The sequence below is a fragment of the Anolis carolinensis genome, unplaced genomic scaffold, assembly GCF_035594765.1.
Source record: "Anolis carolinensis isolate JA03-04 unplaced genomic scaffold, rAnoCar3.1.pri scaffold_13, whole genome shotgun sequence".
In the NCBI taxonomy this organism is placed as follows: domain Eukaryota; kingdom Metazoa; phylum Chordata; class Lepidosauria; order Squamata; family Dactyloidae; genus Anolis; species Anolis carolinensis.
Genome location: NW_026943824.1, coordinates 14,488,624 through 14,505,189, shown reverse-complemented (window position 1 = coordinate 14,505,189; position 16,566 = coordinate 14,488,624). Strand labels below are relative to the sequence as shown.

At 42.3% G+C, this 16,566-nt stretch overlaps 1 protein-coding gene across 1 annotated transcript in view; it reads left to right on the top strand.

Annotated features, from left to right (window-relative positions):
• The first annotated feature begins 2,058 nt into the window (after window positions 1–2,058).
• Window positions 2,059–16,566, top strand: part of ern2 (endoplasmic reticulum to nucleus signaling 2) — a 41,642-nt gene continuing 27,134 nt past the window's right edge. Inside the window, exons 1-6 of the mRNA XM_003229643.4 lie at window positions 2,059–5,872; window positions 8,638–8,758; window positions 8,982–9,018; window positions 11,886–11,958; window positions 12,042–12,114; window positions 15,929–16,054. Of these exons, the coding sequence (XP_003229691.3) occupies window positions 5,780–5,872; window positions 8,638–8,758; window positions 8,982–9,018; window positions 11,886–11,958; window positions 12,042–12,114; window positions 15,929–16,054 (523 nt within the window). The 5' untranslated portion in view covers window positions 2,059–5,779. The remainder of the gene's footprint in view (window positions 5,873–8,637; window positions 8,759–8,981; window positions 9,019–11,885; window positions 11,959–12,041; window positions 12,115–15,928; window positions 16,055–16,566) is intronic.

Below are 16,566 nucleotides of genomic sequence, written 5' to 3'. Positions count from 1 at the left end.
AGCGAATATCTTGGATAATAAGGAGGGATTAAGGAAAAGCCTATTAAACATCAAATTAGGTTATGATTTTTACAAATTAAGCACCAAAACATCATGCTATACAACAAATTTCTCAGAAAAAGTACAGTAGAGTCTCATTATCCAAGCCTCTGGATAATCCAAGCCATTTTTGTAGTCAATGTTTTCAATTTATAGTGATATTTTGGTGCTAAATTCGTAAATACAGTAATTAAAACATAACATTACTGGGTATTGAACTACTTTTTCTGTCAAATTTGTTATATAACATGATGTTTTGGTGCTTAATTTGTAAAATCATAACATAATTTGATGTTTAATAGGCTTTTCCTTAATCCCTCCTTATTATCCAAGATATTCGCTTATCCAAGCTTCTGCCGGCCCGTTTATGTTGGATAAGTGAGACTCTACTGTAGTTCAATATGCAGTAATGCAATGTAGTAATTACTGTATTTATGAATTTTGCACCAAAATATCACGATGTATTGAAAACATTGACTACAAAAATGTGTTGGATAATCCAGAACGTTGGATAAGCGAATGTTGGATAAGTGAGACTCTACTGTATATTGAAAACTAGGCAAGTGGGGGTTATATACCTGTGGAAGGGTGGGAGAAAGAACTTTTTTTCTGTTGGAGGCAAGCATGAATTAGCATTGAAAAGCCTTGCAGCTTCAAAGTCTGGCTGCTTCCTGCCTGGGGGGAATCCTTTGTTGGGAGGTGTTAGCTGGCCCTGATTGTTTCACATCTGGAATTCCCATTTTCTGAATCTTGTTCTTTATTTACTGTCCTGAGGATGCCTGTGAATCTGGCCATGAAAGCCTTCGACAACACATTAGCTTCATAGGCTTTTCCCTTTGAGATTGAAGCAGGGGTGGAGGGCTACTGTGAGGCCAAAACATGTAAAACTCAAAATAAAATGCAGGCAGAAAGCCTCTTCTGGGATGGAGGGAGAGGAAACCTTTTGGGGTCAAACAGGACAAGTAATGTGTTTAGACTGGGGACTCTCTTGCCAAATGTGGCTGGACTTTAGTTCATTAGGTATGCTGCAAGTCAGAAGCTTTGCTGTGGCTCCAAATTCTGTGCCCAAATCTCCCTCATGCACACTTTACAGATATTTTCTTCTAAATGCATCCTGCTTTTGCCTGCAATTGCTTCCCAAAGAGTTGCTCTTGGCCAGTGCATTCAACTCATAAAGAAATGTTAATGGCATTGCCCCTTTGTGTGCCATAGCAAGAATATTTCTGTCCAGCAAGGTGTGTCCAGGAGGTCCGTGGGGTCTCTTTTCAGTTGTGTGGTTAACCTTAACCTCTCTTTCCATCAAGGAAACCTCTCCTGATAAAACTGCCTCTAAACTTGCCAGACTGGAGTTTCCAGGAAATACTTTTGGTTCGAAACTTGTTTCCAAAGGAGCTTTGGCCGTTCCTCGTTGGCACAGAGCTCTTGGCCTGATCCACCAAGAGTGTCAGATGGTGTTTTATAATTAATTCAAAAGAAAATTCTCAGCTTCCACATTTCTGCTCCTGAGGTTGAGAGAGTGCGACTTGACAAGATCATTATGACTTTCCTAGGGTTTTCTTGGCTACGCTTCTTCAGCAAAAACAGGTTACTCTTGGATCATTCCATGCCAACTGGTCTAAAATTTTAAAAAGGTTCCTACCATTATGTTCTCCAAATTTGTTCAAATTTTAGCTGTAGTGCCAGTCAGGTGTTAAACTAAGTTTCCCAAAATTTTAGGTCTCTAAATTCTATAGTTGCTGATCTAGACATCCTTATCTGAAGGGTAGTCAGTGTGTGCACGACATTTAAGAAAATGCCATTTTTGGGGTCTCATAAAATTGAAACTACTGTAAATGTATAAGAATGTGTTGTCGAAGGCTTTCATAGCCGGGATCACAGGGTGGTTGTATGTCTTTCGGGCTGTGTGGCCATGTTCCAGAAGTATTCTCTCCTGACGTTTCGCCCACATCTATGGCAGGCATCCTCAGAGGTTCCATACCTCACAACCTGCCATAGATGTGGGCGAAACGTCAGGAGAGAATACTTCTGGAACATAGCCACACAGCCCGAAAGACATACAACAACCCTGTATAAGAATGGCTAGTAATTGCAATGCGACAATTAAGTATCAGTTTACTCAGGCCTAAGTATATTATATATATCAAATTGAAACCACATCACCATAGAGGCCACACCCAATAGCCATGTAGTAACTAACCATGAGGATACATAAAGCAATGCATAAATGTACAAAATATCACATACTTGGCCATGAGTAAATGGATACTGAGAGCTGTTCGACAGTGGAACTCTCTCCCCCGGGCCGTGGTGGAGGCTCCTTCTTTGGAGGCTTTTAAGCAGAGGCTGTATGGCCATCTGTCGGGGGTGCTTTGAATGTGATTTCCTGCTTCTTAGCAGGGGGTTGGACTGGATGGCCCATGAGGTCTCTTCCAACTCTACTATTCTATGATTCTATGATACTTAATGGTCGAATTGCAAAATAAAAACATATCAGTCTTGTAGAGCAACATTTTCTCTTTCAGATGATACTATTCACAAACATTCAGGTAGACACTTTTTTAAAAAAATAATTGGATTTGAACTTTGGTAAATTTTACACTGTTTGCTTCAGCTCCTGCCAACCTAGCAGTTCGAAAACATGCCAATGTGAGTAGATCAATAGCTCCGGCGGGAATGTAACGGCGCTCCATGCAGTCATGCCAGCCACATGACCTTGGAGGTGTCTACGGACAACGCCGGCTCTTCGGCTTAGAAATGGAGATGAGCACCAACCCACAGAGTCAGACACGACTAGACTTAATGTCAGGGGAAAACCTTTACCTTAGATTTTACTATTTGCTCCAAAAGTGCCAAATTTGAAGAGATCCTACAGAGTGGATATAGATGCTGGGTAGTTGCAAATCTGGCAGTATTATGTCCAGCACAAGCATCATGCCTGGTTAAAATTTCAAGTTCGTATCTTCGTTTGCAAGGAAATTGTTACAGTCTGAATATTGGTCAAAATTTGTCGCGACACATTTTGATGCACACTGAGTCAACTTTCTTAACTGGATTTTGCACCCATAATTTAAAGGTCCTCCAGTGTGACTCTGCAGTCAACTGTAAAATCTGTATTTAACTGCTTATGTTTTTATTCTTTTGTATTGTTGTGTATTGGCATCGAATTCTGCCAGTTTTGTAAGCCGCCCTGAGTCCCTTTGGGTGAGAAGGGCGGGATAGAAACGATGGAAATAAATAAATAATGTTAAAATTAATTTCATGGAATCAACAGGGAAAAAACTGTACAGGATTTCAATTTACTAGCCATTCTTATATATTTCAATTTTATGAGACCCCAAAAATTTTCTTAAATGTCGTGCGCATGCTGACTGAATGACTACTCCTCAGATAAGAGGATTTAGGTCAGCAACTATTGCAGTTAGAGACCCCAAATTTTGGGAAACTTAGTTTAACACCTGACTAGTGCTACTGCTAAAATTTGAACAAAATTGGAGACATGATGGTGGGATGGTTTAGAACACTTGGCATGGAATGACTCTCTTGATTCCCTTTCAGGCTGAGTGAGCGTAACCTCGCTGCCATATCTTGTTTCTTTGAACAGCAATGTGCTCTTACATATTTTTTTTTTTTGCATTCAACCAGGGCCCTGGAGTAGCTGTGGGTTTATTTATCAGAAAGAGCTGTATTGGCCTCAAATGGCTCTTTTGGTCACCACACAAACATAACAAGGCAAAGAAATCGATTCAAGAGGCAGAAGCACCTGTTGGATTTGTTGTTGTCACGTGGGACACCTTCAAATAAAGGGTTTCCTGCCCGCAAGACTTTATGGCCAAGCAGACGGCAGATGGGCTGGACAACTGGATTTGTGTGCCGAAAGTCACGGGTGGAAAACACACACACATTTCTGGAAAAGGCCTCCTTGCTCATGATGTTCCACCTAGAGCAGGGGTCCCCAAACTAAGGCCCCGGCCCTCTGAGGTCATTTACCCGGCCCCCACCCTCAGTTTTATAATATAATATATTGCATATACATATAATATTGATAATATTATAATGTAATACAATATAACACTAATAATAATACCATATAATAATATTAATTATATGTTCTATATTACATATAATATTACTAATAATATTACAGTATAGTGGTATAGTTCAATATCTATATATATAAAAGGGTAATGGAATCACGGCACCGGACAAAACAACTAAACTAAACACCCCACAACCTCGAAAATTGACAGCACAACCTCTCATCCACACCTCTACGTTCATATAACAAAAAGAAAAGAAAAATAAAGTCCTAGTCACGGCAACGCGTGGCTGGGCACAGCTAGTAGTAATATATAATGCTAATATTGTGCTATGCTAATAATATAATACAGTAGAGTCTCACTTATCCAACACTCGCTTATCCAACGTTCTGGATTATCCAACGCATTTTTGTAGTCAATGTTTTCAATATATCATGATATTTTATTATTATTATTATTATTATTATTATTATTATTATTATTTTGGTGCTAAATTCATAAATACAGTAATTACTTCATAGCATTACTGCGTATTGAACTACTTTTTCTGCCAAATTTGTTGTCTAACATGATGTTTTTGTGCTTCATTTGTAAAATCATAACCTAATTTGATGTTTAATAGGCTTTTCCTTAATGCCTCCTTATTATATTTGCTTATCCAACATTCTGCCGGCCCGTTTATGTTGGATAAGTTAGACTCTACTGTAAATAAATGCAGTAAATAAATAATAAATAAATTTTAGACTTAGGCTCACCCAAAGTCTGAAATGACTTGAAGGCACACAACAACAACAACAACAACAACAACAACAACAACAACAACAACAACAACCCTAATTAACTTGACTATCTCATTGGCCAGAAGCAGGACCACACTTCCCATTGAAATCCTGATAAATGTATGTTGGTTAAAATTGTTTTTATTTTTAAATATTGTACTGTTCTTTCATTGTTCTTGTTCTTGTTGTTTCTTGTTGTTTGTTTATTTATTTATTAAACTTATATACCGCTACTCCCAGTTTGGCTCAGAGCGGTTTACAGAAATAGATTAAAACAATACGCTTGGCTTTAAAATAACAATAAAAACAATAAAAACAGACATAGCCCTGAGTTTTTCACTCACTTGTTGTTGTTTTTGCACTACAAATAAGACATATGCAGTGTGCATGGGAATTTGTTTGTATTTTTTTCAAATGATAATCCGGCCCCTCAACAGTCTGAAGGGTTGTGGACCGGCCCTCGTCTTAAAAAGTTTGAGGACCCCTGACCTAGAGTATGGAAAGGCCGGTGCGGTGCTCTGCACATGCTCAGGAACACTTTGCATGGATTGGCGGGATAAGGAGAGACCAAATGCATCCTCTTCCTCCTCGGTGGACCCAGTGGAGATGGCATAGTTTGTTAAGAGAGCCAAGAAAATAGGCCACTTCTGTTCATGTGCAGAGTGCAACCTTATACTGAGAAAATGAAGGGTTTGGAAGGGGGAAGGGACACCTGGCCTCGGGAAGGCCTTCCTCTTGTGGGTGCCGGTTCCGCCTGGGCAGGGCAGGGAGCCGGATCCGGGGAGGAGGCAGGCAGGCAGGGCCATCGGAGAGACGAGACGTCCAAGGCGGGGAGCTGCCTGGGGTGGAGACCTCAAGGCAGACCCAGGAGGATCGGGAGGAGCAGCAGCCGTCTGGCCGAGAAAAGCATGCCGGGGGTGTCCCATGGGCTCCTGCCACAAGCCCTGGGATATCCAGGGGGTCCTCTGCCTGAGCCCCACTACTCTACTCCTGCTTCTGCCATTGCTGCTTCTGCAGGTAAGGAAACACTGGCATCCAGGTGGGCATCTTTCCCACCTGGAAGGAAGGATGCCTGGACGATGGAGGTGCTCAGGTGGGACTGTTTTGAAACTGCTGCCTTGTGCTTCCCCCTGGCAGGGGGTCCGGCTAGATGCCCTTAGGGGTCCCTTTTACTTCTGGGAGAAGAAACAGCTCCCTGGTGCTTTTGTTTGCCCAGAGGGAGCGGCTTGAGGCAATAGTTGGATTGGAAGCAGGAGGTTGGTTCTCGGCTCCTTGGCATTAATCTGGATGCCCGGGGAGTTTGTAAGGGCCTCCGCCGCCACTGAAAGGGACCCCCAAGAAAGAAAAACAACTTTCCCAATGACTAGGTGGCCAAAAGGTCCCAGGTTCAAATCCCGGGAGGGGAATGCGTGCCCGCTGTTAGCCCCAGCTCCTGCCAACCTAGTAATTTATTTATTTACTAGCTGTGCCCGGCCACGCGTTGCTGTGGCAAAGTATGGTGGTATGGGAAATAAAGTATTGAGGAATTGGTGGTAGTTAAGGAAAAGGGTCCCCTGGGCTGAGTGGGTTGCTAGGAGACCAAGTGAGCGGAGCTTAGCTTTCTAACTGGCAGCAATTGGATAAAAACAATTATTCCTCTCCCTCTAATTAGGACTTTATTTTTCTTTTCTTTTTGTTGTATCAACCTAGAGGCATGGATGAGGGGTTGTGATGTTAATTTTTGAGGTTGTGGGGTGTTTACTTTTGTTGTTTTGTCCGCTGCCGTGATGCTATCACTCTTTTATATATATAGATTTACAGTACAGTAGAGTCTCACTTATCCAACCCTCACTTATCCAAGCTTCTGGATTATCCAAGCCATTTTTGTAGTCAATGTTTTCAATATATCGTGATATTTTGGTGCTAAATTCGTAAATACAGTAATTACAACATAACATTACTGCATATTGAACTACTTTTTCTGTCAAATTTGTTGTAGAACATGATGTTTTGGTGCTTAATTTGTAAAACCATAACCTAATTTGATGTTGAATAGGCTTTTCCTTAATCCCTCCTTATTATCCAAGATATTCGCTTATCCAAGCTTCTGCCGGCCCGTTTAGCTTGGATAAGTGAGACTCTACTGTATTTATATTCCGCCCTTCTTTCTCACCCCGAAGGGGACTCAGGGCGGATTACAATGAACACATATATGGCAAACATTCAATGCCAACAGACAAACAACATACATTAGACAGACTCAGAGGCATTTTTAACATTTTTCCAGCTTCACAATTCCGGCCACAGTTGCTTCACCGTCCAGTAGTGGCTGTACTTCCTCATTCCTTTCCTCGTGTTTTGCTGGCAGTTTTATGTTGTTGTAAATTAGCCTCCCGCATAAAGCGTCCCTAAATTTTCCTAATTGACAGGTGCAACTGTCTTTCGGGGCTGCATAGGTCAACAGCAAGCTGGGGCTATTAATGGTCGGAGGCTTAACCCGACCCGGGCTTCGAACTCATGACCTCTCGGTCAGTAGTGATTTATAGCAGCTGGTTACTAGCCAGCTGCGCCACAGCCCGGCCCCGAACCTAGCAGTTCGAAAACATGCCAATGTGAGTAGATCAATAGGTACCACTCCGGCGGGAAGGTAAGGGCGCTCCATGCAGTCATGCCGACCACATGACCTTGGAGGTGTCTTTGGACAACGCCGGCTCTTGGGCTTAGAAATGGAGATGAGCACCAACCCCGAGAGTCGGTCACGACTGGACTTAACGTCACGGGAAAACCTTTACCTTTACCTAGGTGGCCCTTCATGGGAAGGAAACAACTTCTGTGCATCCCTTGTCTTAAGAAAACCCTGCAAAATGAGAGGTTTGCCATAGCATCCAAATGGGCACAGGCACACGCAAGTCGACATGCGAAAGAAAACCCTTGAGTTGGGAAATGTCACCAGTTTCCCAAAAGTTATTCCTAGGAAAATAGGGTCCAAGGAGAAGAAGCCTTTGGCCCTGGCCTTAGCTGACCCTACCAACTTCTTGAAAAGTAAAGAAACTGCTAGAAGAGGGAAAATGGGGCCGGGCTGTGGCGCAGGCTGGAGAGCAGCCTGCTGCAATAAATCACTCTGACCATGAGGTCATGAGTTCGAGGTCAGCCCATGGCGGGGTGAGCACCCGCCAATTAAAAATAAAAATAAAAAGCCCCTGCTCGTTGCTGACCTAGCAACCCGAAAGATAGTTGCATCTATCAAGTAGGAAATAAGGTACCACTTATAAAAGTGGGGAGGCAAGTTTAACTAATTTACGACATTGGAATGAGGAAGTGCCGTCAGAGTGGATGATGAAGCAGCTGCTCCCCCCTGTGGCCAGAATAGAACATCCCCTCAGGAGAAGGTTAAATTGCCTCTGCGTCTGTCTCTGTCTCAGTTCTATGTGTATATGGGCACTGAATGTTTGCCCTATATGTATATAATGTGATCCGCCCTGAGTCCCTTTCAGGGTGAGAAGGGCGGAATATAAATACTGTAAATAAATAAATAAAATTGGGACAACTAGCCACGGCTCTTTTCTGGTTCCTCTGAGTTCCAGTGTTCTGTGAGTAGATCAATAGGAAGGTAACGGCGCTCCATGCAGTCATGCTGGCCACATGACCTTGGAGGTGTCTATGGACAATGCCGGCTCTTCAGCTTAGAAATGGAGATGAGCACCAACCCCCAGAGTCGGACATAACTAGACTTAATGTCAGGGGAAACCATTCACCTCTTGGCCTCACTTCTCTCCTGCCTCCCTTCCCCAAATCTCCTTCAGTCTCTGGCCGGGAGCCCCACCGTTGTGGCCCCCGACTCGCTGGTCTTCGTCTCCACGCTGGACGGGAGCCTCCACGCCGTGAGCAAGACGACGGGGGATGTCGCTTGGACCCTGAAGGACGGTGGGTGCAAATAAGAAGTGTCCAGGGAAGGAGGAGTCTTGGCACATGAACGTCAAGGTGGACACCACAGATGTGCCTCCTTCGCCAGGGCAAAAAGGGCTAGAGATTGTGACTTTCATCTACACAATTTGTGGATGTTGGGGTGCAAAAATGAGGGGCAATTTGAACCAGAGACACACTCACACTCTAATATGGAGTCTGTTTTTCTCAAATCTTATTTCAGACCCAGCTCTGCAGGCTCCGATCGACGCTGGAGCCCAGTGAGTAAAACATGGAAATTCAGGTTTGGCACCAACGAAAGGACGGAGATCCAGGAGCAGAAAGGGACTTAGATTTGGGGAGCTCAAGGACTATTTTGGGGGAAGAAATGGGCTGTCAGGACTGACTGGCAATAGGTTTGCATATGTACCACTGTGTGTGTATAACAGCCAGCTTCCTTTGCCAAAAGGAGTCCTCTTAGTGCAAAACTTTTGCATTGCAGTCTCATATTCTGATGGATACGAAGGCTACACAGACCCTCTCAGTGGCCCTATTTCTTTTATTTTTTATTTTTTTTAAATATTTTTATTACATTACTATTAATTTGTTACAAAGAAAAGAAAAATCTTTACAATTCATATAATTAAGTCTTTTCCTTCCCCCAGTGTTCTCCCCATCACCGGAGTCCATTTCTTTATAGTCCAACCAGAACCTCATTGCTTCTGGTTGGGGTTGATTCCCATCTTCTCTCCTTAATGTTTCTTCAATAAATTTCTTCCATATACTTTCAAGATCATTTTTCTTCCTTAGGCCTTTTTTGACATTTAAATTGCATGTTAATTTATCATTTATTGCTAATTTTCAAATTTCCTTGTACCAATCTTCTATTTTAATTTCCACCTCCCCTTTCCAATTTCTTGCTATTAATAACCTTGCAGCCATTAGCAACATTGTTACCAAATTCTTTTCATTTTCTTTCCATTCCTCTGTATTATAAATAGATAATAGTATAGTCGCTGGGTTTGTATTAATTTTTTTCTTCATGATACTCTCTATTTCTACTATGACCTTTCCCCAAAAACTCTGTACATACTTACATTCCCACCACATATGAATATATGTCTCCCTTTCTTGAAAACCCCTCCAACATTTTTCTGAACAACTCTTATCCATATTATGTATCTTTATTGGGGTCAAATACCACTTCCATACTATCTTGTAGTAGTTTTATTTTATTCTAATTGATAAATTTTTGAGATGCCTTGCTTTCCATAATTTTTCCCAATTTCTTTCTCCTACTTTTATTCCCAGTTCTTCCTCCCATATTTCCCTTGTTAATATCCCTTTCCTCCCACCTTTAATCTCTATTAATATTTTATATATCATACTGGTTATCCCTTTCGGATATTCATTTCCCTCTTTAGTCTGTTCTTTTAATACTATATTTTCAAATTTTGTTGGTTCTCTTTCCTCCCAGCTCTTTCTTTGCCAATTTTGGAACCATTTATCTAATTGGACCCAATGAAGCCATGATATATTTAAATCACCTAGGATTCCCTTTATGTTGTTTTCCTCCTTTTTTTGTTCCCTCCAACTTCCAATTTTGTCTAATTTCTTCCTTTTCTTCCTTTTCAATTCCTTATCCATCACATTTTTTAAGTTTTTGGGAAATTTCTTCTCCATTATCACTGGCATTATTTTAGAGTTCTCTTTAATTAGGTGGCTTTTATATTTATTCCATATTGTTAATATGTTTTTAATGACACATTTCCCATTTGGTTGATTTCCTTTTTTGAATATTCCTTAAAAAATATATTTTCTAATCTCATTTCTATATCTTTAGTAATTATTTCCATCCAAAGTCTATTTCTACTTTGTTAAGCATCCCTTCTACCACATGTCTCAATTGGTTTGCTTCATAATATCTTTTGATTTCGGGTAATCCTAGTCCTCCTTCCTTTTGTGGTTTGTACCAATAGCATTTGTTTATTCTGTTTTTTTCCCCCATTATTACAAAAGTGGCCCTATTTCTTTACCCACTTTTCAGCTTGTAAAATGTCCCAGTTTTTCTCTCCTCCTTCCACTTTCCCCCTTTGTCCTTGGCGTACTTCAATTCCTGCAAATGCCAACAAGGAAGGAAGAAAAGGACGGAAAACATTGACTACAAAAACACATTTCTTCAATAGTAAGATGCCATCGAATGTAAGACTCATTCTGTAAGATCTCAGTGCCGTTGCCACTGACAAAAAATACATAAGATACACACCTGCAATTCTGAGATGTGCTCCATCTTTGGAGATGTATACATAGCGGAGGAAAGTGACTTAGAATTGGAGAAATACAGCATTTTAGTTCTTCACAGTTGGCTCAGGCAAAAGCAAACTGCCACAGCTTCTCCCAGCCTTGGCTTCCATTTCCCATTCATAGGTAAAGGTAAAGGTTTCCCCTGATATTAAGTCTAGTCGTGTCCGACTCTGTGGGTTGGTGCTCATCTCCATTTCTAAGCCGAAGAGCCGGCGTTGTCCGTAGACACCTCCAAGGTCATGTGGCCACTTGCATGACTGCATGGAGCGCTGTTACCTTCCCGCCGGAGCGGTACCTATTGATCTACTCACATTTGCATGTTTTCGAACTGCTAGGTTGGCAGGAGCTGGGGCTAACAGCGGGAGCTCATTACACTCCCGGGATTTGAACCTGGGACCTTTCCGTCCCCAAGTTCAGCAGCTCAGCGCTTTAACACACTGTGCCACCAGGGGCATTAAGGTTGCTTGGCCAAACGTGCTCCAGTTTTCATGCATTAAAATCAAATCGGCCGTATCAAAACATTTAACACATAGACATACATACAACATACAATATACAACCCGCGGTAAAAAAAGAAGTTAAAATAAACAAGCTGTTAACAAGACCCCGTTCAGGTTAAATATCTGCATCACCTGCACAGTTTACCCCAATTGATTCCAGATATGCAATTCTCAGTTGTGTGGCTTTGAATAGGAAAAGGGCTGTTTTGTGTGTTATTTTAGGATTCTGGCCGGCCAACAAAAATGAAATTTTAATATGTGGGTCCCAGTGTGTTTTGTGAATCATGCATTAATATTTGGGGGACCACACGTGATGGACAACTTGGAACCGTTTTCTCCTCCAGGCCAGCCTTCCTTCCGGACCCAAATGACGGCAGCCTCTACGTTGTGGGGGGCAAGAACAAGGAGGGCCTGATGGTGAGTGGGGTGGAGCCTGGGAGCGGGGCGTTGGGGGTCTCGGGGAGCCCTTTGACCCTCTCCTTTGCTGCCTTCTTCTCCAGAAGCTGCCTTTCACCATCCCAGAGCTGGTCCAGTCCTCTCCCTGCCGGAGCTCCGATGGCATCATCTACACAGGTACAAGGAGAAGGGGGATCGCAGCACAAAAGGCTCCCAGAAGTGTTCTTGAAGGCATGGCTGTATGGCCATGTTCCAGCAGCATTCTCTCCTGACGTTTCACCTGCATCTATGGCTAATGGCAACGTCAGAGGTTCTGTTGGCAATGAAGCAAGTGGAGTGAATATATACCTGTTGAATAATGTCCTAGGTGGGAGACAGAGAGAGGCAGGTAAAGGTAAAGGTTTTCCCCTGACATTAAGTTTAGTCCTGTCGGACTTTGGAGCATGGTGCTCATCTCCATTTCTAAGCTGAAGAGCCGGCGTTGTCTAACACTAATAATAATACCATATAATAGTATTAATTATATATTATATATTACTAATAATATTACAGTATAGTGATATAGTTCAATATAGTAATAGGTAAAGGTTTCCCCTGGTGTTACGTCCAGTCATGTCTGACTCTGGGGGTTGGTGCTCATCTCTATTTCTAAGCTGAAGAGCCGGCGTTGTCCAGAGACACCTCCAAGGTCATGTGGCCATTGGCACAACTGCATGGAGTGCCGCTACCTTCCCGCCAGAGCAGTACCTATTGATCTACTCACACTGGCATGTTTTTGAATTGCTAGGCTGGCAGAAGCTGGGGCTAACAGTGGGAGCTCAATCCGCTCCCTGGATTCGAACCGGCGACCTTTCGGTCAGCAAGTTCAGCAGCTCAGTGGTTTAACCCACTGTGCCACTGAGGGCTTCGAGAGGGAGAGGAGAGTCCCCCAAAGTTGTTGTTGCATCATCATCATCATCATCATCATCATCATCATCATCATCATATTTTATTATGACACAGCAAACAAGATAGATATGCTGGATTTCATATCACAAATTCACAAGTCGAACACTTCCCAAGTGTCTATTATTATTATTATTATTATTATTATTATTATTATTATTATATATTAATAATAATAATAATAATAATAATAATAATAATAATAATAATAGCGCCCATTGGCACACATCAGTTGTAATGGGAAAGCAGCTCTTTGTAAGACCCAGTTTAATCCCCCAAAGTTGTTGTTGCTGTTGCTGCTGCTGCTGCTGCTGCTGTTGTTGTTATAGCTGTTAGGGACAGTTTCTTGGGTCTCACGCTCCGCTTTTTGTATTTTTTTCAACCTCAGCCCCCTCCCCTTCTTTTTTTTATTTGACCGTTAACAAAATCCATGGATAATAACACAGCCCAACCAAAAAAAAATTCTTGGCGTCTTCGTTTTTAGGCCTGTTCCTGGGCTTATTTGGGGTACTGATTCAGAAAATTGTATTGGATAGAACAGGAGCTGAGCTGGAGACTGAAAGGTCCCAGGTTCAAATCCTGGGAGCGGCTCGAGCGCCCGCTGTTAGCTCCAGCTCCTGCCAACCTAGCAGTTCGAAAACATGCCAATGTGAGTAGATCAATAGGTACCGCTCTGGCGGGAAGGTAACGTTGCTCCATGCATTAATGCCAGTGGCCACATGAACTTGGAGGTGTCTATGGACAACGCTGGCTCTTCGGCTTAGAAATGGAGATGAGCACCAACCCCCAGAGTCAGACATGACTGGACTTAACGTCAGGGGAAACCTTTACCTTTACCTTAGACCACATCAGCTCTAGATTATTGAATATGGTTTTCTGTGGGCGAGCAAATGGCGACTACTGGATGGCATATGTTCTGTATCAGAATAATAATAATAACAATAACAATAATAATTTTATTCTTGTGCCCTGCCTCCCTCTCCCTGAAGGGATTCGGGATGGCTTACATAAGAAACTAGAGCTGATGTGGTGTCTCTCTCAGTCGCATAGTCATTTCCGACTCTTGGTGACCTCATGGACCAGTCCAGGCCAGAGCTCCCTGTCGGCCGTCACCGCCCCCAGTTCTTTCAAGGTCGAGCCAGTCCCTTCAAGGATACCGTCCATCCATCTTGCCCTTGGTCGGCCTCTCTTCCTTTTTCCTTCCATTTTCCCCAGCATCGTGATCTTTTCCAAGCTTTCCTGTCTCCTCATGATGTGGCCAAAATACTTCATATCCTTCCCTCCAGTGAGCAGCCGTTGGGCATTATTTCCTGGAGGATGGACTGGTTGGATCTTCTCGCCAAGGTCCAAGGCACGCTCAGGATTTTCCTTCAAAAACATCTCTCTTCCTTCGCTCAGCCTTCCTTATGGTCCAGCTCTCGCAGCCATAGGTGACTATGGGGAAGACCATTGCTTTCACTATGGGGACCTTCGTGGCCAGTGTGATGTCTCTGCTCTTCACTCTTTTGTCAAGGTTGGCCATGGCTCTCCTCCCAAGAAGGAAACGTCTTCTGATTTCCTGGCTGCAGTGATCTTCGCGCCTAGAAATATAAAGTCTGTCACTGCCTCCACGTTTTCTCCCTCTATTTGCCAGTTGTCAATCTGTCTGGTTGCCATGATCTTGGTTTTCTTGATGTTTAACTGCACTTTCTTCTTCCACCTTGGTGATAAGGCTCCTCAGCTCCTCCTCACTTTTGGCCATCAGAGTGGTATCAACAACAACAACAACAACTCTTTATTGATTATTGATTAGATGGCCCTTCTTGCTCTAAGATCCCATGATTCCAAAATAGAGACAATAGTCCATAGTTTTTAGGTATAGTTGTACTCACTGAAGTCCATAAGTCATACTTTTCTACTGAAGTCCAAACAGCAACATGCATCCACCTCCATTGCGGTGTAGAATAGACTGGCCATAAAATGGAGTCTTGAGTCTGAACATGCTCAGTACAATCACATGTCTATAATCCCTCCCACACCAGAGGTATAGTTAAACTGGCAAATCAACATACACATAGAATACAGGTTAGCAAATATATTCATTACCAAATAAATAGTGAAAGACTTGGGAGGTTGATATTTCCAACACCTTAAATATCCCACTCAAGAATCAACAACAACAACTCTTTATTGATTAGTCAATTTTGACCATATCAAAACATGTGAAACATACAAAACGTACACACTTACCCATACATACAGTAAAACCATGTAAAACCATGTATAGATACAAAGCATCCCGGCCTACTAGCCTGCCAACCTACTCCTAGGTATTTGTGCAAATACAGAATAAAAAGATTAAAATTAATTATTCCCTTAAGGTAAGGTTTGAGCGGGGGCAAAGGTAAGTAAAGCTAGCGGCTTGTCCATAGTAAATTTCAAATTTGGATTTTGTTATTGGCATTAATATCACAGCTCTCCGCTTCCATCTTATCGCAGATGGCCAGCGCTTTTTGCGTAAAAAGGGTCAGTTTTAAAATAGTTTTTATCTGAGCCCTGTAGAAGGATGTGCAGTTTCTCCTTATTCTCTAGATGAGGATGGTTCTCCAGCAGAAGCTCTAAATAGAAAGATCGAATCTTGTTGTAATAGGGGTATCATCTGCATACTTAAGGTTGTTGATGTTTTTTCCAGCAATTTTAACTCCGGCCTTGGATTCCTCAAGCCCCGCACGTCGCATTATGTGTTTTGCGTACAAGTTGAATAGGGAGGGTGAAAGTATGCAGCCCTGCCGCACTCCTTTCCCAATCTTGAACCAGTCTATCCAATGCAATTTTCCGAATCAGCACCTCAAATAACCAAAACGAATCATAACCCTTTTGGTACTAATGTTGGAGAGTGGTCCCTGGTCAAAAAAAGGTTGGGAACCACTAGTGTGGATGTTGCAATTGGCAAGTTTGAATGTTACTGAGTAGCTATGAAGTTGTAAAGTCAATCAGTGAGGGTATTTTCATTGAGCTAGCCTGCTCCGAGTTGTGAGTCCCACTGAGAACTCCGCTCTTTTTCCAGGGAAGAAGGAAGACGCCTGGTTCGTAGTGGATCCCGCCTCAGGGCAGAGACAGACCACGCTGTCGACAGCGGCCTGGGGGGAAGGCCTGTGCCCCGGAGCCCCACTCCTCTACATCGGCCGCTCCCGTGAGACCTCATTGCTTCTTTCTCCTTTTGGGGGGCTGTGTAGAGTAGAGGTTTTGGCACCCATTGCTACATGCTCACCATCTCCCTTTTGGTGGGGAATAGTGTCATAGAACCCTAAAGATGGAAGGGGTCCCAAAGGTCGTCAAGTCCATCCTTAATCTGCCATAAAAACACCATTCAACCCCTCTCGACAGATGGCCATCGAGCCTATTTTATAGAATCATAGAATCCTAGAATTAGAAGGAACCCCAGAAGCAATAATAATAATAATAATAATACATAAATAATAATATATAATATCATTATATTATAATATAATAATATAATTATTATATATAATATAATTATATATAATAATATTATAATATAATATTATAATATAATATAATAATATATAAATAATAATACATCACACAGTCCTAGACACTTGGGAAGTGTCCGACTTGTGATTTTGTGATATGAAATCCAGCGTATCTATCTTGTTTGCTGTGTCATAATAAAATATAGTAATA